Below are 24,209 nucleotides of genomic sequence, written 5' to 3'. Positions count from 1 at the left end.
TTGCATGGATAGTTATTTCTAGTCCTCTCATCCAGAAAGTATTAAGTGTCTGTTTAAGTAGAAACATTCAATTATTGTACAGATTTTCATTTGTATTTAAATGTTTTTTAGACAATTGTAGGGTTTATTTTATAATAATTATCAAGAATAGATAATGTTATTGCACAGTAAATGTTAAATGATGAGGATACCTGCTTCATGTAGGCATAACACATAGTTTCCGCTACACGCTTCCCTTCATCGTAGCACGCTCGAGGACCGATCGGGTTCACGTGACCCCAGTAATCCTCATTTTGGGGGTGTACCTCTGGATCTGAAACAAAATTATTTCAGGAACAGATCAAGCAGTTTTCACATAATTTCAGCTCAGCTTTCTCCACACAGAAAAAATTGCTTGTTCACTGGTGCACACACAGACACGTCCATGTCTGCCTAGAAGATACAGCTGCATTTTACCACTTAGATGATAAGATGAAACATTTGCAATAAATAATTAAGGCCTGTAAGAACAGGCTGAATGACATACCTTCATTAGCATTCAGGGTAAAGCTCTCATTTGCCATTTCTGAATCTCACAGTAAACATGGTACAATACTTCAGCCTCACAATAAGCACAAATTTTAAGAAATCATTTGGATTTTTTAAACCTCTTCATCAATTATGACTCTCAAAATCTGATTAACTGTAGTTGCCGTGTGTGAATGAATATAACAGCGCACACATACACATAAGCTAACACCCAGGTTTGTTCAATCTTGAGCTCTTGCTGTGATTGAAACCCAAACTGCGTTTTAGTGAAAGATGCAGGATGGATCATAGGAATGAGCAGTAAATAACATCAGGTGTGCGAAAGGCTCACAATGGCAGTGGAAAACAAAACCGGCTTCAGAAATCTTTCTTACCTCCATAAACCTCAGAGGTAGAAGCCAGCAGGAGTCTTGCGCCCACACGCTTGGCCAGGCCTAGGACACAAACAAAACAACAGTGTTATGGTAGGTTGAGCAGGTAACACTCTGAACCTCTGGGCAACCACTTTAGATCGTGAGGTGGCTGCACAAGTGATCTGGTGGGAGGCAACCTGTCTTCAAACAATGACAATAACAACTGGAGAGTGTCTGGAATCATTCTCATAGAGCAGTACATTGGTCCTTTTTGTTATATTGGTATCCACGTATCATTTAATTTTCTGAGTTTGGGGATGACAAAGTTTCTTAGCCTTTTTAAAAATAATAATAATAGAATAGATTTCCATAACAATAACAAAGATGACTCTTGACTTGTTCAACAATGGTTTCTATTATATAAATGTTTCATGGTGGCTCCTTCAAAAATGACAGGACTATTAAGGATATACCTGCTATTCTGACTCAGTACTTATTATCTGACCAGCAGGAAAATGAAAAGGAAAAGTTATTTGGTTCTCTCAGAGCTGTACCACTGATGGAGTTTCAAAATGCATTTTACATCTGAAAGCTTAATCACTATTGTTAGCACACAAAAAAAGCCTCACCAGACTTCTCATGAAGGATCGAATAGGTCGCAGAATCATATATCCTTAAGTAATGAACCTAAGTTTGAACATTCTGACAGCACCCAGACAAAATAATATGACAGGCATTTTTTTCTGGAGCAGCTGGATAAAAAGCTGACAATTTAATGAGTGAGACTAATGGATCCTATTTCTTTCCCTTTACTTCTTCAGTCTGACTTGACAACAAAGACATTTTTTATACAGGCTTAACTGAAGACTGAAGAATATTTTACAATATTTTATTGTTAAACGGAGGGAGAAATAAAAGAAAAAAAGGCTGCATCAATTCTGATTTACAGGCGATGCAATTAGTGAATCTTTTTAACCCTATCCTTGAGTACTGAGTTTACTTACCAAGCATGTTAAGTGTGCCAATGGTGTTGGTCTTCAGTGTTTTGATGGGGTTGTACATGTAGTTAGGAGGAGAGGCTGGAGATGCCAGGTGATAGATCTGGTCCACTGTGAAGAGCAGGGGAAACAATAATCAATAAATCAATCCTGTTTTCATAAAATCTGTATATGAGGATTTTTTCCTTACTTTTAAAGCCTTTATTGATAATCAATTTAGGAAGCTTAGGCTTTAAAAGAGCAGGAGAGGAGACTAAACTCAAAAAGCAAAAAACTCCTACATCACTTTGTCCTTGAGTTATCGCATTCACAAACTTGGGTGTCTGTGGGTGACTACAATAGCCCTTTAACCTTTTACGGCTGAGAGGTAAAAAGCTGTAATAATGCAGCAGATTCAAGCTGAAGGGCTTAAGAGTAACAGATATATGTGCTATATCATATTAGAACAATGGACTACAAACAACTATCTATACTTTGGGAGCTGCAGGTAAGTCTGAACTCCAAATACAACAAGTTTTAGCTCTGAAGAAATGCTTGGTTTAAAACAGTACTACTGCAAACCAGAACAGTTGTTCTTTGAGGCTTTCAAGGTTGAGTTGCAAATCTATATGTGTCAAACATTTTAAATGGAAGAAAACTGATTTTTAAAAGCGTTTAGAACAATATAAATAACATACGTAATCAGAAATTAGTAGGTCATGTTATTTGAGTTATTTCTATTATTTTTACCCCAAACTGCAAACGGCCAATGGGTAAACCAATATGTGGGATACTTCCATATTCACTGAGTCCCCCATGGCTTTCCCAGGAATCTTTGATTATACAAAGGCTTTGAGAATAAACCCCAGAGTCAGAGTCCTAAAAGCTGCACATTGGTTTTAAATGGAAACTCCTGGCACCAAACTGTAGCAACCTTTTCCTCCTTTGGATCCATCATTTGTGTGGAGAGAACACCTTGTTCTCCATATCCTTTCTTTAACTACACTAATTCAAATGTGTCAAATTAAAACTTTTCATAAAATGACAATGATCCTCAAAGTTATTTAATAAGCAATAAAAAAAAAACAACTTGAAATGCATTATGTGTACTTAGTCTGATCTTTGTGGTTATCCTTGTAAGTAGTCCTTACTGCCCTATAAGTCTTGAACAGGTACTTATCTGTCTCGTTCCCAGTCTCTAGCACTCCACAGCATTTTCCTGTTTTGTAGGCCACTCAAATCATTTCTTTTCAAGGCAAAGCCTATCAGCCACTGAAAGTGTGACCTCCTCTTCCATGCCTTACTTTCAAAGCTTATTCCATCCCATCACTCAGTATTTTTAAGTCCATTGCAGTACCTTGTGTTCCTCTCAAAATTCCAAAGACACTGACGTCAGATCAGACTATTGCAAGCAACAGGAGATCTCTTTTGCTGTGCACATTTATTTTTAGAATACATTTTCAAGACTGTATATTAGCAATAACATTAAATGTCAATCAGACACGTTTGGTTGATCTCTTCCATATGAAATGTGTTCATCATTAGCACTCTCCATGCATATGGTACTTTAATGGGGAAATTTTTTCACACCAAACTGCAGTGATGTCTTTAAGACATTATCAGGCAGAAAAACCAATTGCTATGCTGGAACAAAATACTAAGTATGTCCTTTCTGCAGCAGACACGTTGGCTGCTATTACCTCAGCCGTCAATCCTCCCTGCCGTTAACAATCCCACCTCTGCCCATTCTCGTCCACCTATGTAGACATCAAGTCTAACAGAGTGTTAGGCTGCTTTTGACAGATGGTATACCAAAGCAAACAAACGATGTCAACACACTTGGATTGACTGAGAATATCAAGGCACTCAGCACCCTGGAACAATTCTAAGCATGTACTGGGAATTTAAAGATAGACTGGAAGAAAAAGTGATAAATAGAGAAACTCAAATACTCTGGCATCAAAACAGAAAACCAAAGCTTTTCCATCCTGACAGGCACCTACAGATCTTGACCACTCTGAGGAGTCAGATCGTGATAGAAAGTGCATCAAACATGCCGTACCGCTACTGATCACGCCAATCCGTGCAGATAGCTTCTATTGATAACTATTGATGGACGCTTTTGTTTTTGTATCCCATTTTCAATTCACATAACCCCTAAAATGCCATTCTTAAAAATAACCACATCCAGTAAATGCTAACCTGATAGTTTGTATATTTTTGTATGACACTACAAAGCATGAATGTTTTGAGTTACATAGGTTTAATTGAGCTTCTCCAGCATTAAACTTTTAAAATGTAAATGCAGTTAGAATTACAACACTGTCGGACGACCCTGTGATAAGTCATCACCGTGGACACCAAAGTACTGTATGTTTCTTAAAATTACTCTTTTTTTTTTTTTTTATCCTTTTGGGTGTTGGAGTGGTGTAACCTCTACTCAGAACAGCATTAAAGATGACCTATTTTTGTAGCTTCCAGCTCTACATTCTTATTCTGGGACTCCGGTAGAGTAGTTTTGCATGTCAACTGTTATACTGGCCCTCTGTGCAACACCATCAGTTTATGCTCCATCTGAAACAAGCCCTTTTAGCCCCCCTGTCTCTTTTGCCCTCCTCCATGGAAGCTGACTTTCTTATTTCTGGCTCGCTCAGGTTGGACTTCAGCCACCACCTAACTAAAAAACGAATTTAAAAACAACATGTTCCTCATTCTAAAGCTTCACATTTTGAGGCAAACACAGCCACTTCAATACTCTTTCCACCTGCAGGTAGAACCCGAACTTTTAGCATTTCTTAAAAAATAAACAACTTTACTGTCTAACAGAAAAAGCATTTTGTGATCAACCAGCAAAGCGTGCAGAGTTTTAATAAGCATGCTCATGATGTCCACGTCAAAGTGGGCATGAGCAGGTGGATGACTGTGTTAAAATCATGTTAAAATCCTAGCTTTTAGCTTAGGATGAAGTCTGAGTTTTTAAACTTAGAGTGTACATAAGCCTGCATCATCATTTGAATGCCTGGCTTCATCAAGCACTGTGCTACTTTATGCTGAAGACATAGAGCACTTATATCTCAGTGAGCTGTTCACAAGGCAGTGATGTAATATTCGTTTTCTAAGGGGTGTTATTCAATACGGCTTTAGTAAACAGAGCGTATTTTCTTATTTCAGATATACTGAGTGGAATCAAACACATTTGACTAAATGGAAAATAACTTGAGATAGCAGCATTGTGGATTATACCTCTTGTTTCAACCAACAGGCAGACAGTAGAAATAAGTAGAAAAGGTCATTACCTACCACTTTCACTTTTTCACTCACCTTCAATGTAGAGAGGCTCTACCACATCGTGATTGATGAGTTCAAAGTTTTCATGACCAATCCAGTGCTCCACGTTCCTCTTTCTTCCTGTGAAAAAGTTGTCCACCACAGTCACCTCATGGCCATCCATCATCAATTTGTCAGTCAGATGGGAACCCACAAAACCAGCTCCTCCAGTTATCTAATAGCAAACACACAGTGGTGGATATGTTTGCAATGTCAGGGTATGCGGAGTCTTCTTAAGTGTATATTACGTTACAAAGCAATGAAATGCAGCCTGTGAGCAAACAGTACCTTCAACATAGCATGCATGCAAATCCACAGCTGTATTACACTAGCTACAAGTGCTCCACCGTTTTAAAATACAATTAAACATGCTACGCAAGCCAGCAGGATTCATTATCTCCCATTAAATGAATATTGCCAGTCTTACACAAATCTGTGGAGAGGTTTTGTGCCATTGTTTCACAGATTATTGTGATATTGTATCATAATATAATAGGCTAATATTTTGTTGCTTTACTTTCTACTATTACCTCTTAACATCCACCAAACAAACAACTTAGGGGTTAGGGTTACTAGAAGACACTACAGGGAGTGCAGAATTATTAGGCAAATGAGTATTTTGTCCACATCATCCTCTTCATGCATGTTGTCTTACTCCAAGCTGTATAGGCTCGAAAGCCTACTACCAATTAAGCATATTAGGTGATGTGCATCTCTGTAATGAGAAGGGGTGTGGTCTAATGACATCAACACCCTATATCAGGTGTGCATAATTATTAGGCAACGTCCTTTCCTTTGGCAAAATGGGTCAAAAGAAGGACTTGACAGGCTCAGAAAATTCAAAAATAGTGAGATATCTTGCAGAGGGATGCAGCAGTCTCAAAATTGCAAAGCTTCTGAAGCGTGATCATCGAACAATCAAGCGTTTCATTCAAAATAGTCAACAGGGTCGCAAGAAGCGTGTGGAAAAACCAAGGCGCAAAATAACTGCCCATGAACTGAGAAAAGTCAAGCGTGCAGCTGCCAAGATGCCACTTGCCACCAGTTTGGCCATATTTCAGAGCTGCAACATCACTGGAGTGCCCAAAAGCACAAGGTGTGCAATACTCAGAGACATGGCCAAGGTAAGAAAGGCTGAAAGACGACCACCACTGAACAAGACACACAAGCTGAAACGTCAAGACTGGGCCAAGAAACATCTCAAGACTGATTTTTCTAAGGTTTTATGGACTGATGAAATGAGAGTGAGTCTTGATGGGCCAGATGGATGGGCCCGTGGCTGGATTGGTAAAGGGCAGAGAGCTCCAGTCTGACTCAGACGCCAGCAAGGTGGAGGTGGAGTACTGGTTTGGGCTGGTATCATCAAAGATGAGCTTGTGGGGCCTTTTCGGGTTGAGGATGGAGTCAAGCTCAACTCCCAGTCCTACTGCCAGTTTCTGGAAGACACCTTCTTCAAGCAGTGGTACAGGAAGAAGTCTGCATCCTTCAAGAAAAACATGATTTTCATGCAGGACAATGCTCCATCACACGCGTCCAAGTACTCCACAGCGTGGCTGGCAAGAAAGGGTATAAAAGAAGAAAAACTAATGACATGGCCTCCTTGTTCACCTGATCTGAACCCCATTGAGAACCTGTGGTCCATCATCAAATGTGAGATTTACAAGGAGGGAAAACAGTACACCTCTCTGAACAGTGTCTGGGAGGCTGTGGTTGCTGCTGCACGCAATGTTGATGGTGAACAGATCAAAACACTGACAGAATCCATGGATGGCAGGCTTTTGAGTGTCCTTGCAAAGAAAGGTGGCTATATTGGTCGCTGATTTGTTTTTGTTTTGTTTTTGAATGTCAGAAATGTATATTTGTGAATGTGGAGATGTTATATTGGTTTCACTGGTAAAAATCAATAATTGAAATGGGTATATATTTGTTTTTTGTTAAGTTGCCTAATAATTATGCACAGTAATAGTCACCTGCACACACAGATATTCCCCTAAAATAGCTAAAACTAAAAACAAACTAAAAACTACTTCCAAAAACATTCAGCTTTGATATTAATGAGTTTTTTGGGTTCATTGAGAACATGGTTGTTGTTCAATAATAAAATTATTCCTCAAAAATACAACTTGCCTAATAATTCTGCACTCCCTGTAGAAGAAAAAACTAGAAGACGTTAACTTTAAAACCAAGTCGTTTGCATGCATTCCTGTGCAATCAATCAATAGTTGCGTATACAAACTTGAATATATATATATAGTGCCATCCATAAATGTCACTCGTCACCCATATCCAGCTTTAATATAAAGGCACCCACCTCCATGTTTCACGGCCAACACTTTGCAGTTGCTGGTGTCCCCAAGCTGTTTAATCTCTTTCACTTTTTCCTTCTTACTCATAATACATAGAGGCTGATATCTTTCAGTGTGTTTCACACCTTGTATGCAGTCACTAAAGTAACTGCCGCACAGTTAATACTCGTGCGAAGTCAGACACACGATCATCCATTTTCCAACAGTACGCCTCTTAATCAATGCAGCATTTGTGTTTCAACTCATGTTCATTGCACTACTTATACTCTTGTGACCTCTTCAATCTTTATGAAAGCTTACTTTCTGTTTTTTATGCTTGCAGTGTCTTTCTAACCTTTCTAACACTTTATCTGCTAAATCATTAATGATTCTACTACACTGAATAAAATACTAAAGGGTTAACTTATTGATTCTTTACTCCACTCCAAGTATGGTCGTTTACTGCTGCTGCTGTCTATTATATCACACAAACAGTAATAGTATATAATTTTTACTTAGGAGTGGATCAGAATGGGAAGCCTCGGCTCCATCATTGATAGCTTTATGATTCCACTCTGCCCATAAACACTCAAGAGTTTCCACCTCAGGATAAGTGGGCTCAGAGTTAAGGGTTACATTCAGAGCTGGTCATTCATTTATAATGAAGACTATATTGTTGTTATCTACCTCACATTTTTATCAGATTGCACAGGGATATTCTCAGCAGGTTAACTGAATGCATGACCTGAATTATTGCCCGTTGTTGGAATAAGATGCATGTTGTGTTTCATTTTCTCATTACCAGTAGGCTCACATAATCCCTTAAAATGTTTATTTTGCACTGATGATATGTACATTTTTTAATTTGAAGTAACTATGCCATGTAGCCATGGCAGTAGACAATGCTTTGTATTCGTACATATTCATTTAGAAAATTAATGAAATTAAACTAATCTCAAATTTGGCCTCAATCTTGAGAAACTGGTTTTAGAACAACTGCTAGCGGTATTTAGTTACAACAGCAAGCTACACAGCACCAAAACTGCTTTTCTAAAGGTTACAAATAACTTATTCATGTCTTCAGACTTCAGACCAGGACAGACACATCTACGTCCTGGTGCTGCTTGACCTCAGTGCAGCTCCGACCAATATGGATTCAGTTGAACTGTTGATCACAATATAAACACATTTTTTTTATTTTAGTTTTGTGAAATCGTTTTTTGTCTGACTCACTTATTTTTATGTGTGTATGTCCAATCCAAGTATTTTGAGGCCACTGTTGTTAACATCTTTTATGTACAGTTACTAAAGTTACCAAATGGTTTTCATTGACCGTAAGAAAATAACAGAACTCTTCACTAACCCCCCCCCCCCAACAAAAAAAAAAAAAACTGTGCCCACGTCACAACTTCCTGTTTGTTCCACTGCAGGATGGTGAGTAATTCAGAAGGTCCTTGGTTGCTACATTACTGCTCACAGTCTGACTCAAAGGAGGGCTAAAGAGCTAGATAATTAAGTACAGACTTCTTTTGAGAATATCTCGAGATGTTTCTGTGGTACACTGCCAACATTAATACTAGAGCTTATCCTTTTTTATCATATAAAGAATATAAAATTAAGCATAACGTAAAAATGAAAACTATGAATTAGCTTAAAGTTAATTTTTCATAATTGCTTGTGTGGTATCTGTATGTTTCAATGGTTTTCTGTCTGATGTTGTGTAGTTATAAATAAGCTGTATTTAGTTCGCACCATGTCACACAACACTACTGACCTTCTACTTCAGCACTAGGTCCAGCTCCACCCATTTGGCCCAATAGTGAGCACCACTTCAAGAATTAGGGTGGGCTATAGCTGCTGTAAAACTGCTATAAAGCAAGTGTTTTATAGGAAGCACTGATGGCCTTCGATCCAGGTCTGCTCTCTCAGACAGCACCTTAAGATTAGGGATGGGTACCGGTTCTGACATAAACGGTAGTAACCAGACTGAAAAGCAGCGCACATTTCGGTGCTTTTTCTTTTTTTTTTTCCTGAGATGTCATACACTTTGGATTCTAGCCAATCATTTTACTTTTCCAAGGATAGTAGGCGGGCCCAGGTACACATGTTCTTTTAGAGCAGAGCTACAGATTAAAAGTGCCCAAGGCAAAGCGGTGAAAAGTCTGGCTGTACTTCACAGCAAAAGATGCAAACTCAGCAGCCTGCAACAAGTACTTTAAGGTGATACTGTCAAAGGAGGTAACACCTCGAATCTGATGAAACACCTGGCGACACATAGCGTTTTTTTAAAAGCCGAGAAATGCACCGTATTTGATAGCTTGCTGCAAGACCTCACACCAAGCACATCTACTGGGTGTGGTAGATCTCCATTAGCAAGTTAGCACAGATCGCCCCGTGCGTGGGGCTGGACGGTGCTTATCATTTTGCAGAAAAAAAGAGACTGCTAAAAATAAAAACATAAGAGGTTTTTGGACAAAGTTTGTGTTCTCCATTCTTTAAGCACCAGTAGAGCACCGTTTAAGCACCGGCACCATTTCAAAAGTACCGATTTGGCACCGGTATCGGATAAAACTTGAACGATACCCATCCCTACTTAAGATACACATTTCTGCAAGTTCTACTTCCCTCAGTTTGCTGTTAACATGGAGATAAGTCAGGCTTTGAGGAAAGCTTGTGCTTCTGTTGGCCGTTGCTTATGAAAGCTCAGGGTTATGTCATGGTTACTGAAAATACGATTTGCACTTGGATGTGTTACATACCAAAATTCTTTTACGATCCTTTTCTGACAGGAATTTCACCGGTGGGTATTTCTGAGAAAAACTGTAAGAGAGAACACAAAAACCTTTTGTAGAGAACATCTGGAGAAACAATCACATAAGCCCAAAGCAAAACAGAACAATCTAGGATCTTACTCTCAATCCAGGTCCTGTAATCTTATTAATAAACATCAATAAACTATATTTTATGGTTACCTTTGGTGTAGCTACAATTAAAAACAAAGATATGAGCTGGTTAATCATTTAGAGAAGTGTATTTATTTCAAGACTGCTTATGGGAATACAACACTGTTTCAAAAATAACCTCAACTTGATTATTAAAACTGGCCTTTAAATAACCACAACGCTGCACCACTAAGCCTGTGCTGTATGCATGATGAAACAAACGAACATTTTTCACAGAACATTCACATTTTTTGTGGAGGAATTATGCCCCACTCTTCTCCTTCAACAATGCTAAAGTTCATTGAGATTCGCTGGCATTCATTAATGCTCAACTCTTTGAAGGTCGCAGCAAAACATTTCAGTCAGGTTGAGTAAAGGACTTTGACCGGGCCATTGCAGCACCTTGATTCTTCTATTTTTTCATTTTAGCCTTTCTGTTGTAGATTTGCTGCTGTGCTCGGGATCACTTTAGTATCTCTGTAAACACAAGTCTGCGCATAAATTGTGTGTACGAACGTTTCACGCAAAATTCAGTGTTTAATCAATAATTTCACGTGTTTTACAAACACATTTTGTAGCACCTCTGACCAAACATATGAACAAATGAAGGCCTGGCTGTCGTAGGAAATTTTAAAATGAATGCGCTGCTACTACTCATAATAATTTTTACTATTGCCTTTTGGTTATTTATGGTTTTCCAAAACATCATGAACCAAAGAATATTTAGAATTACCATAAAAATCAAAAAGTATTCAATATTCCTTATCTATGACATCTTAAACAATCATATATTTCATTACAAAATTAGCTCACTCAAGGGGAAACAATATTCAGTACCTCCATTATTTTAGCTCAAGCTTTTATTCATTGATTTATTTAATTACTTTCTTTTAATACTGTTCACTCACAAGGAAACACTGTGAAAAGCAGCCCCTTTTTTTGGCTTGACAGCTAGTGTAAAGTGTTTGTGCTGATGTGCTGTGTTTGGGTTTTGTCAAACCTTACAGGCAAACATCTCCACTTTGAATTTACCAGAACGTCCACTCTTAGGAACACTGCAGCCTTTTAGTAACACACACCTGAATGCTCCATACCAGCAAACCCTGAGATCTTCTACTTTATAGAGGTGCTCACAGTTGCTGATGATCAAATAACTAAGGCCATTTGATTGGTGACACCTAATTGATATTTCCCCTCTTAAATCCTGTTAAAGCAGTAAGGGAGAACTGTTTTTCACAGGGCTTAGCTTTCAATGATCCACAGTCGCTCTTCAGGAGCACAAGGTAGATATAAAATGTGCTCCATTTAGAGGTTCTTGTTGCCCTCACACATGTTAAACTAGGGATAACGGGCTCATTTAAACACGTACCTTTGTATGTCAGTGTTATTAGCATTAAAGGTACTAAAGACAAATATGTATAATTAACACCTTCAAGCTGGATTACTGTACCCAGAGATGCTACCATAAAAACAATGCAAAATTAGGTTAATTAATTGATAGCCTGTGATGTAGAAATCTTCTTATCACAAGTAACAAATACCACCAGATGCAATTAATTAGCTGCTGTTGCATTCATTCTGTCTTCAACGTCTGTTAAAGAGAGATAAACCTTTTGAATAAGCACAGAATGTTAATCCATGTGCAAGTTATTCAGATGCAGCATTCTCAGTCTATAAGTGCCCTTTCAAATGAAAATTCAACAGTTTAAAGTAGGAAATGAAGGCATATATAACGCTGACCCTTAAACCTACTTATTAGTCCATTAAGCTTTCCTTCACACCGAGCTATGAGCAAATATTTTAAGATCTCAATGGAAACAAAAACAACAAAAAAACCAGATACAAACCTTTGTTCCAGGTCACGAATCTTTTCTTTGAGAGGAGCCACAACCTAAAGTGAGATAAAAAAGGGAGAAATGCATGAGCTGAATTAGCAATGCCCTTAAGTAAATAATAAATTAATCCTCCAGTGGTTCAATTTTACCACCGCAGCGTGCTAATGTAAGTTTATCACTAAGTTCATGTTATTTTCATAACATTGATTTAGTCAAGAGATGAAATCATGTGTATTCCTTGCAAAACGTGCAAATTTTTATGTTTACTGAATATTCCTGTCCTTTAGACCCAAACTAGTCCTATACAATACAAACAATTCAAAAAGCATAGTGATCCCTATGGACATTTGAAAATATTTTTCCTTTGGTACAGACAATTCAAAAAAGAAATTACACAAATACAAAAAATGATTAGTGCACAAACTTACACTTTAGAGAATTACAGATTAAAGCAGCAAGAAATGATAGATATTCCCAGAGAGAATTGAGTCAGGGCTGATGGAAACATTTCACTGTAGTTGAAGAGAAATGTGAGTCGAATTTCAAGATTAAAAGGATGGAAAAAGGATGAACTTCACAGACAGCAACTTTGTCAAATGTATCGTATATCCAATGATTTATAATAACCAAATGCTATAAACACGCTCGCTGCGGATTGTTTTAATATAATTGCCTATTTCACTGCAGGATTCTTCTCAAAAAACCTGACCTGTCAAATGTCAGAAATAGATTTTTTTTATTTTAGTTTATATCTAACAATTTTAAAGGACAGAAAACCAACATGACTATATTAACACTGCCTATTTTGTCTGACCAACACTCTGAACCAGCAATTACAACTTCACTGTATGCACTGAACTCGAGAGAAACCAGAACAAAACTAGTTTATAGTACCGTTGCATTAAAAATAACTATTCAATGAAGTCTTTGCCTATTACTCAAAACTCCCTGCAGCTACCTGCAGTGACAGTGTTTTCTACAGGTATAACTATATGACTGAACTAGAATCTACCCCTTGCATTTCTATGCCAACCACTCAACCTGTGGTTTGCATCCATTTGTGTGTTTAAATAAATACATGGAGTAAAGACTTTCAAAGTATTTAATAGTTGGGAACCACAGACCTTTTAAAAGGTCAAAAGATATTTTTGGGGCATTTACCAATTGGAAGGTCAGTGGTTCAATTCCCAGCCCTTCCAGGCAGCACGTTAAAGTGTCCCTGAGCAAAATACTAAACCCTAAACTGTCCCTGATGAATCACAGAAGCTTGTGTGTGACAGTTAGAATCTGCTTAAAAGGCACAGAACAGAGTATGTGTGCTTATGTGGTCAGGTGAAATGGCATGTAGTCTAAAATGCAACAGCCCATATTATAAAATACCCTCACCTTATTGTTTTATCCCATTAACACTGGTTTGTAATATTACCATAAGAGCAAATAAATCCTCAAGTCATCAACAAAGCCACGTGTTGTGTGATCACAGTGACCTTGGCCAATGGCAAAAAAAGAAATCTAATCAGCCGCACCAAATGTAATCAATTTCCCTCCATATGTTCCTGCAATATCATTCCCACGAATGGGCCAAACATGAGCTCACAGTGACATCTGATCGTCAAATAAAAAGTATTCACTTTTGACTTCAACTATGAAAAAAAAATCCCCTGCTTTCAAGAGCAGTCATGTTAATGAGAGTGTGACGGTTGGACGAAGGTACAGACGGACAAGCCAAAAAAAAAAAAAACGCAGCACCTCTGGGCACAGCTGTCGTGGCACTGAGGCATAAACAGGACTGAAGAGGTTTCAGGATGCACAAAGTGCAACAATCCTATTTTTAGCTAACAGGAGTAAAATCTCCTCACAATCTTTTATTGAATTCATTTAAGTGCTTTATGGCAGCAAGTCATTTCCCAGGTTCAGTGTATAAATAACAAGTCTGCTTGCACCTCATGTTATAATCACAGTGTGGATTTATACTTCAAACTTCAAACTGATTAAAAGGTTACCAGTAATATGATGGCTTTCACGGGATCGAAAACTCTAAGGTCAACATCATAACAGACTGCAATTATTTCAGTGACCATCTGCAATCTGTGAAAAGCACTCCCTTTTAGTCAGTGTTAAGGGAATTATAATTGCTTTTACGAAGCTGGCTTTAAACAGTGTGTGTCCTCGTGTGCATCAAATTCAGTTTCGATTCAATTTGCTGGATGGAGCCAACAAAAATGAACTCCAAATAACTGTTTTCCTGAATAAAAACACAGATTTACATTCAAAAACTCTGAGTGATACACAGCAACTGAAAATTTCAATGCATGCAATGCTACACCAGCTTTATCATGTGACTCTATGATTAGTTCATTACCAGCCCCCTGGAGAACTTCAGGACATGTTGAGGAGGTAATTTAGCCATTTGAATCAGCTGTGTTTGATCAAGGACACATCTAAAACCTGCAGGACACCAGCACTCGAGGCCTGGAGTTGCTCCCCCCTGGATTAATGTAAATCGACAAATCTTCATTAACGGATATGTTACAGCAGATTTGCAGACTATCAACCAAACAACAATTATTTTACCTCTAATAATCTTGCCCTGATCTAAGTAACTATTGTGTACCAGACTGTGTCACAAAGTGAATACTCACATTAAACCTTAATGTAAAAGTAACAAAAAAATAACAAAAACAACTTTTTTCTAAGAGTCAAAACTCAGGAAATGTTTCATTACTTTAACAAGAAACAAAGAGCATCTATCTAGCTTTTTTATACTGAAATAGTAAAGAAAACTCTATACACATACTGCACGCAATAACCACCAAGTTGAAATGGTAAGCGTTTAATTATTATTTTGACGGGGGGTTATAAGTTAGTGCAGTATATTTAAGACCAAAGTCAAAACCAACAACTCAACCATTAAAAAAAAAACCTTAAAAAAGCTTCTAGTCTTTATTTAACATTTTTTTTCAGACCTGTCACAGAATGATGAGGCGTAGACAAATGTAAACAGCAAAAATTAGCTGGTGAGTGTTTTTTTGTTTTGGTCTGCAGACCTGACTCCACGCATCTACGATCCTATTCGTCACCACTTGTACAAATATTTAAATCCATTTTCACTTTATGAAAAATCCCCTGCAGTTGGTCACACTTAACTATCCACCTGTGCTGCCTGTTCTAAATCCTAGAATTAGGAGTCAGCTCACAATTTGTCGCTCGCCTGAGAATAATAATTTCCCTCGGCTACAGAGCTTATTGCGCAGTAACTGCTGCAGCTGTTACTGATGACGACACTGTTAATTCACTCAACAAGAAGCAACCCTGCTGTGCACTATTTGTAGATCTGTCCAAGGCTTTTGATACTGTCAGCAACAGTCTTGTCACAGAATTTGCTCTTTGTGGGTTTTGATGTTTAATGCCTTAACAGATTTGAAATATATCTCCCAGGATTACGTCTAACAATAGTTTCACCCAAGTCACAAGAGGGCAGATAAAGATGTGCATGCAGATTTACTACTATTTACTCTTTACCAAAATTCAATACTTCAGAAAATAATTTATGATTAATGTTTCCAGTCTTATGCATGTACTAAATTACATTCAACAAAAACTGCAGTTACATGCTCTTCTCCACATCATTTACATTGCTTGGGCGACCCTTCCAGCCTTATAGAAAAACTGTCCTCGAAAGATAACACTGAATATTTTAACTGTGGCTATCTGCAAAAGTGCTGCTGGACGAGATCATTATAACACTTTTTATGGAGTTATATTGAAAGCTTTGATGATCCTTGCTGACAGAAGGCACCCTCATTTATATAACTTTATCACTTGCTCTAATAATAAAATAAATAAATAAATAAAATTAAAAAAAAACAGGTCACAGAAAAACTAGAGCAAGAAACATAAACAATACAATCGTTGAACTAGGAACAGCTGGTTTCCAATAGCAATTTCCTGACAATAATTTGACAGCAAGCAGTACAAAAAGGCTGGAAAGTATGTGTCAATATATTATTCAGTCAACAGTTGTTCAGTTTTTAGCAGAGTATTGATAAGCTTCAAACAAAGAAATGTCATCCTAGAGGTTAAAAAACAAACAAACAAACAAACAAAGAAAAAACCAACCATCCACTTTACTCTTAAATTCATGGTAATCTGTGAGTCAAGAAAAAAAAAGTGAGTCAAAAAACAAATAAAATTCTAAAGACTACGTTGAAAAGAAACTAACTGTGTTATAGGTCTTCCAAACTAAATAAAAAAATTCTAAACTTACAGTTTGGTAACAGAAAAAACTACAATACATGGTCAATGAAAAGTATATAAACAAATAATAAGAAAAGTGACTCCAACCATATGAAAAGCAGATTATTGAACAATTTTGACAAAAAGGTGACCTAATTTGGGGTGGTGGGTGTGTTTTTCAACAAAAAAACAAAACAAATCTCGGTCAGATTAATAAGGAAAGAAGTAAAAGCATGGATTGTCCCAACACGTACACCTTTGTGAGGGCGTATTCTAGTAAATTATTAATACAAATGTCAAATATGTCTGTGAAAAAGTGAAACAGTAGCTGATAACACAGAGCAGAGCTCCTTGGACCTGTGAATATAAAACAGATCAGTGTGGTGAGAACTGCTTTTTTGTTTCAAACTCACGTCTTCAATTTGTTGCTTGATCTTCATTTCTCCGATTTCTTGTATTGATCTATGAAGAGAGAGAGATACAAAGAAAAGGCCAAAGGACTTAATCAAGGACAAGGATATAACTACAAGTTTAAGCATGCTGTGACCTATAGGCAGCAACACACAACACATCACCTGTCTGTTCATTCAACCCTCTACATTCATTGTTTCTGCTTACTGTTAACTGATAGCGAAGCAGAACAGGGATGAGTGTTTCCGGCTAGCTCAAGAAGGTAATCAATTATAATAATGATTAAAAGGCAAGGGAAAAGTCCAGCTAAATGCAACTGATTAATACAATACAGAAATGTCTTACATGCTTTACCCAAATCACAGTAAATATTTTGTATAGCTTTATTTCATTACATGCACCTAAGTAGCTTAATGTTTTTATCAATTACCTTCTAAACTTAATTTGAATTTATTTGCATGTCTAGTAGTGACATGGCTTGTTTAACCCTTCATATTTACAGATCGACACAACAAACATTCAAATATTGATTTCAAATATTGCGATCAAATATATCGATGCATAAATAATCCCAGTGAGCCAAAAGCTCCGGCTTGAGACTGCTCTAAAAGCTCAGTTTCCAACATTTTTTCTACTTTTGCGTTGTGCTGATGTCAACTGAAGGGAAGTAGTATGCAAGTATTTTCTGTTTTGGTTGACACCACAACAACAGCCAAAAGGCAAAATGTTTGTTCTCACAACATCACAGATGACTAAACAACACAGCCCAATTTGAAGCCGGATTTTGGGCTAGGCTAATGCTCTCAGAGGGGGGAGTCCCATCTGTAAATTACACTGCTGAAGAGCCAGAACCGCTAGATGTAAATAACATTATATCAATGAAATGTTTGTCTTGTATGGATAATCAGATCAAACAGCTTATGACTATAGTCTGCTAGTAAGATTACAGAGAGCAGCTTTATAAGTCGTTTAAGCTGTTTTACAACAGCTAAAAAAAATGTATGTAGAAAAGCAGTTAAAAGCAACAATGAGAGAGATGCAACACAGTCACTATTTTATGCACTTCTATATTTCCTGAGTGCAGAAGGCTTCCACTTCTGTTTGCATTTCAGACCATTTCTCTCAGGTATCTTTTAACAGGAATACAAATTTTTTTTCTGAACAGCAAGCACAATCCAGGAATAAAATACAGAGCTGGAAGCGAGCATAGCTGACTTCAAAGTCAGCCAGCATACCCACCATCTTTGAACAGGATTAACACATCTTACTACGCGCTGCTTTTTCACCATCGCTACCACACTGCAGCTGTTTCATTACAATTCAATCTACTCCTGACAGCTAAGTCTCCTCAGAACGCCAGGAGTAGAATGCCTTTTTTATATTACTCCTTTTATTTCATATCATACAAGGCGGTAGATTCATAACCGTAAATTCCTGTTGTTGTGCAGCAATAAGCATCTGTCATTATGGAGTAATGACACATTGTAGACTGATCTCCACAGACACTTGTCAGGACTGGTTAATTAAACAGATAAATCAGCACAAAACAGAAGAGCAGAATGGTCGTCTTCATGAGACGCCCTACTTCTGGCAAAAAATGAGACATTATAGAGATGAGTAAACATTATGCCAGCATTCGGGGAATGCTATCAATTCTGATTAGTGTTAAGTGCATCGTTGGAGACTTACATCGGCTATATTTTTTCCCACCCATTTGAAGTACAACAATTTGGCCACAACTACTAATACAAAAGCTTCCTCGGCATGTTTACAATTTGAAACAGAAAAAAGCTGGTATTTATGTTTATGAGTTTATTAAACACATCTACATAAATGTCTTGATGTCTCGCAGATTTTCTGCATTTTATGCTTCAAGCCCTTCATAGGGCTTGTTGAAATCAATCACATCTGTCAATAGCCTAATCACATTTAAAGTGTTGATAAAATTCTGGTGTGGCAAACCATGCAAACCATTGTACAGATAATCAAGTTAATGTGCCGAGTGAGGCTAATGTTAACAGTGCTACTGACAGCAGTCTTCTATCACTGAAGGTTAATTTTCACACAGCTGTGCAGCATGTGTTTACACATCAGTCCCATCGAGTGGTTACATGCCAGTTTACTCTGACTCAGTTTACATTCACCCATTCATTTACTAAAACAACACAAAAGAAGGCTAGCTATACAACTTCCCATAACTGAGGGAGCACTGCTGACATCAGCGGAGACAAGGAAAAAAATCTAATTGTGTCTAAATGTGAATTCTCCTCACTTTAATTTGATCCAAATGGAAGAAAAGTATTAGTATTGAGTAGGGCTGCAACAAACGATTATTTTGATAGCTTACAGCTTGAAGTGTTTAAGGTATTTGCTAACTAAAAATAAAGACAAGATGATTGTTTATTAAACTTTTAATGAAATTTGCAGATGTCTCAGTGGAGTTTAATAAACTTGGCCGTCTGTTCTATGTAAAATATAACAGGACACTGGAGTAAATTCTCTACCATTTCACACTTCTGTTTAATCAGTTCTGTTTGACATTTATTCAGCTGTGTAAAAACGATAACTTTAATCTCAGCCAAACCAATTTACTGAGGAACAAATAAAACACTGAAAAAAGCCAAACAATAACATTTTTAAATTAGCTGACTTATATATCATGTTTAACCTGAGTAACGAAAGACCACGGGGGTTTGAAAATTATAGGCTGGGAGTCCGGTGTTCTCACCAGCTCTAGTAAGCCTTGAACCCCGGCTAGCTATCGAGCTGGTGGGTAACAGACGTCTCCGAAAACATTGGAGCGCTTTTGAAAATATGTGGTGTCTTGATAAACTGAGCAGATATTTGAAGTTTACACAGCTACATTCTCGCCTGAAAATATGTTAACAGTTTATTTTGTGAACCAGAAAGAATAAGAGTAATATTAAAACTAAGTAGCTGCCGCCATTGTTGGAAACTGGAATTGGCAAGGCCGCGTCACTGTAACGTAATTGGCCTACAAATGCGGCCTCCGAAGGATGGAGGTCACTGCTTCTTCTTATTCTTCGGGGGTTTAACGGCAGCTGGCATCCCTGGACATGCAGTGCTGCCATCTTCTGATTCAGCCCGTTATTACACTCTTAAATCCTACTACTTATTCCTGCGTCTTTCGGGATCTTACAAAGCTTCAAACAACACGTCGACTATTAAATTAGTCGTCGACGATTTTAATAGTCGACGTAATCGTGACTATTAGACTAATCGTGGCTGCCCTAGTATTGAGCTTTTCCCCACAGTAGCTACTCAAACTGAAAGAGTGTGTGTGTGTGTGTGTGTGTGTGTGTGTGTGTGTGTGTGTGTGTGTGTGTGTGTGTGTGTGTGTGTGTGTGTGTGTGTGTGTGTTTTTAAACACATTCATAGAGTACTTCATGCTGTGAACTTGAATGCTTTATATTCATTGGATCCACAACTACAACCATTTCAGAATCACTAATGTCTCTGGACTGCGGGTGGAAGTTAAGGCACCCACAAGGAGAACATGCAAACTCCACAGAAAGGCCTTGGCCAACAAGAAGAGTCAATCCAGACCATTTTTCCTGTAAGGCGACAGTGCTAACCACTGTACCGCCCAAGTATGGCAATTAACTAAGACCAAGCATAACTTTTATGAATGTTTATCATACTTTTCCGTTCTCATTCATTTGCTGTTTGCTAAACCGTGTATGCAGTATAAAATCCCCACTGACTGCTCTTAAACAGCTATTAATTTAATCTAAAACATTGCAATGATGACATTAACAAGCAAAATGCCAATCACTGCAGTGACTGTTGTGCACTTTTTCAGAGTCAGTAATAAACTATGGTGTAAAACAAAGGTTTCAATTAATAAAGCAGTTCTGCTTTATTAAGACAAAACATAAGGCTCCTATGGCTGTGTGAATATGGGAGAACAACAAGTTTCAATTTTACTTGGCTGATGTTTTTTGCTCTAATAACTATAATTAACAGTACACAAGTATTTTTTTTTATCTTTTCATTAATGGAAATTTCATTTTGTATATGTATAATAAAACACTGACCTTTTAATGGCTCTACACCTGCTGCAACAGGTTACAGATACTATTGTTCACTTTACCTCAAGTCTCAATGTAAATGCTTAAAGTTATTGTACTTTTGTACAAATATAATCAAACTAAAAATGAAAAGCAGTATGTTATAATTCATCTTATGTTTTACATGTTTGTGACACTGTAGTGACACATCCAAAACCATTTTAGATGGCAATAATGCTACTGTATCTGTCTCAGGTTCTTTGAGCACTTTAAATAATGCTGACAGCTGAGTGGGTCATGTTGGAGCTAATGAGGACTGAACAACAGTTCAGTATCTCAGTATAGTTTCTCTCTGAAATTACATAAATGCACGAATAAAGGAAAAAGCAGATTGTTACCCTCTCAGATTACCAACTACTACATTACCATTATGAGACAGACAGAGTTGTCCTGGCCAGTAAATTAGTGACGCATTAGGTACAATACTATATTCACACACAGCACACGGGCAAATTGGTCATGGGTTAATCAGCTGCCATTCCCATTATGGAGGCTTGGGACCAGCACTATGAGTAAACCAGCTTTTGATCCCCAGACGCAGAGTTTGTGTCTCCTCTCGGCCTCAAACCAGGTTTACTTGTTAGTTAAGTTGGGCAGCAGCGACTGGTGGAAAAACTTGTAATGCGAGTATCTACAAAAGCTGCCAGATGGCTGAGAATCCAAGCTTCCAAACCTGTTATGAAGACAAACGGCAGGTGCATTTCCTTTTCCCCCCCATTTAGAATTGTGTTATTTTACAGTTCTAATACTTTACCTATTATTCTACAACATAGAAATAATAGAAATAAATGTATCAATATTTCCCCCCAAAGTTTTGGGCCTACAAGCAGTCAGAGCAGTTTGTGTCAGAATTAGAAGCAAAACAAAGGAAATAAAACGTGTATTTTTTAAACAGACTATCATCAATCATACAGTCATATTGATAAGAAAATCCACAGGATGCTGCGCAGTCCTCTGCAAAACAAAGTACACCCTTACTTCTAGGAATTAAGAGAGTAAGTAGAAGCCGTACATTGATCTGGAGGAGTCAGGCGTGTGTTAACATAATGCTATGATCTTCCTGGGAGTGAACATACCAGCAAATTCCCCCCGAGGTCAGACCATTTAATACTCAGAGACATTAAAAAAAAAAAAATCAACATCCTTTGGACAAACAAGAAGAAAGTGGAGATGTTTGCCCATAATGCACAGCACCACATTTGGAGAAAACCAAACACAGCCTATCAGCACAAACATGTAATACCAACAATCAGGCATGTTGGTCGAGGGCTGATGATTAGGGTTTGTTTTGCAGCACAGGACCTGTGCACCTTGCAGTTATTGAGTCGACCATGAACTCCTCTGTATGCCAAAGTATTTTAAAGTCAAATATGAGACCATTTGCCTGACAGATAAAGCCTTGCTGAAACTGGGTGAAGTAGTTGGTCCATGAACCCTAGAACAGCACCAAATCGACAGCAGAATAACTTGGACATTAGGGTGGAGCAAGGGGTGTTGTGTTCCAACCACCCAGACAAAGTCCAGACCTAAACCTGAGTGAAATGCTTTATTGCAACCTTAAGAGAGCTTTGCATAAACAAATGCTCCCAGCCGTGAATGAAGTGAAGCAATGTCGTAAAGAAGAGTGGGACCACAATTCCTTCACATTGATATGAGAGACTGATAAAGTCACACAGAAAGCCATTACTTCAATTGTTGCTGTTAAAGCTGGTTTTACAAGCTACTGAATCATGGGGTGTGTAGTGTACTCAGTTCTCCCAAAGGAATGCACAGAGTTCTGTGAAAACTCTCTTTTATATGATTATACATGATTTCAAGCAGAAGATAAATGAATTACTATACCTCATGTTGGTGTATGTTCCCCAAACAGCTAAAAGAGAGAAAGAGAACACATAATAATGGCATCATCATGAATGCAATACGAATAAACAGAGCAGTGCCACATTGAGGCAGCTAGACTTTCAATGATAAACACAAAAACCGCTGAAGACAAACAAGTAATGAAAACTGATCCAATTGTTTTTTCAACTACTGCTGTACAGTTTCACAAGTGGATCTGAAATCACTGAGCAATGAACTTACTATAGCAGTTAGTGTCGTTATTAGAACTGTCACATTTTGACTGTGTCCAATCTCTGAACACTTGCAACAAATGTTTATTCTCAGTATTAATTAGCCTGCTCATTACTTTGTCAATTTTTCAGATTAATTCCTAAAATATCCTTTAAATTTCCCAAAGGCATTAGAAACAATTATATGAAATCAAAAACATCCAGAGGGGGCGACTTGTAGGCAGTCTACCCTTTGAAAGGTGCACTCTGGAGGACTAGAGGACTGGGGGGCTTGGCCACCCAACAGTTGGTTGTTGTCACACGAGTACAGTTTGTCATGAGTGAAAATAAACTGTAGAGATGGCAACTTGGCGACAAGAATAAAAGATTTTTTAAAAATCGTACGCTTACAGGCAATATAGGCGATCAAAGCGAGGGCAAAAAGCAGCTTCATGATTCTTCTGTTTAAGCTTGATATCATCCAGATGATCCGCTTCATCATCCGCTCAATGCAGCAGGACCAGGAAACAAGCGAACCGCACGTTCAGGTCCAGCTATAGCATTTTGTTTTACAGCGGTTCATGTCCTCGGTGTGTCTCGGTTTTACTGGGCGGACAGGCTGGCGATGGCACCACAAATTCACAGAAAGTGTAGCCTGGCGGGGCAGGCAAGGGACAGATGCTACGTCCTGCTACGTCAACACCGAGCGGGAGCAGTTTACGTGGCTAGCAGCGCACGCACAGGTAGCACACAAAAAGGTGGCAATCTAAACCGTGGAGTGTCAACGTTCACAACTACGCCTAAACTTATTCGCTGACCCCATTTATACCCACACGGAGAAGGCGGTCATATTAGCTGCAGTACATGGCTACTTCTTTCGTACGCGGATGTGACTATCACACAGCTTCAAACTACTGTAACGCATTGATAACACTACGGACAGTTAGCCGTTAGCTTCACATTAAGCTACGCCTGTATAACAAGATTCTAAACTAAATATAACTGTCATTGAAACAATAGCAGAAATAAGCCGTGGCTAACGTTCATATTCGAATAAGCACCGCGAGAATAAATAAGTCGCTAATTTTAACCCCACTGAAATGTCGAAGTTTGCTCCTCTCGCCTGGGCCAAGGAATAACAGATGAGCGACTGCTCGGTGCTCGATTAAGCAG

At 38.1% G+C, this 24,209-nt stretch overlaps 1 protein-coding gene across 2 annotated transcripts in view; it reads right to left on the bottom strand.

Annotated features, from left to right (window-relative positions):
- Positions 1-24,209, bottom strand: part of uxs1 (UDP-glucuronate decarboxylase 1) — a 35,502-nt gene extending 11,293 nt beyond the window's left edge. The window contains exons 1-9 of one of the 2 annotated variants that reach the window (XM_085433633.1): positions 23,448-24,209; positions 22,828-22,855; positions 16,897-16,945; positions 12,260-12,303; positions 10,230-10,290; positions 5,180-5,360; positions 1,886-1,990; positions 903-962; positions 192-313 (exon numbers count right to left, since the gene is read on the bottom strand). In XM_085433633.1, the coding sequence (XP_085289759.1) occupies positions 192-313; positions 903-962; positions 1,886-1,990; positions 5,180-5,360; positions 10,230-10,290; positions 12,260-12,303; positions 16,897-16,945; positions 22,828-22,855; positions 23,448-23,538 (741 nt within the window). In that variant the 5' untranslated portion in view covers positions 23,539-24,209. Of the gene's footprint in view, positions 1-191; positions 314-902; positions 963-1,885; positions 1,991-5,179; positions 5,361-10,229; positions 10,291-12,259; positions 12,304-16,896; positions 17,086-22,827; positions 22,856-23,447 lie in introns of those variants that run through there. The other variant, XM_085433632.1, reaches the window with a different exon arrangement.

Source organism: Copadichromis virginalis, linkage group LG16 (assembly GCF_057382275.1).
Source record: "Copadichromis virginalis isolate Kocher_CV1m ecotype Utaka linkage group LG16, C_Virginalis_male_GT1.1, whole genome shotgun sequence".
Classification (NCBI taxonomy): Eukaryota; Metazoa; Chordata; class Actinopteri; order Cichliformes; family Cichlidae; genus Copadichromis; species Copadichromis virginalis.
This window is presented reverse-complemented; position numbering and strand designations above follow the sequence as displayed.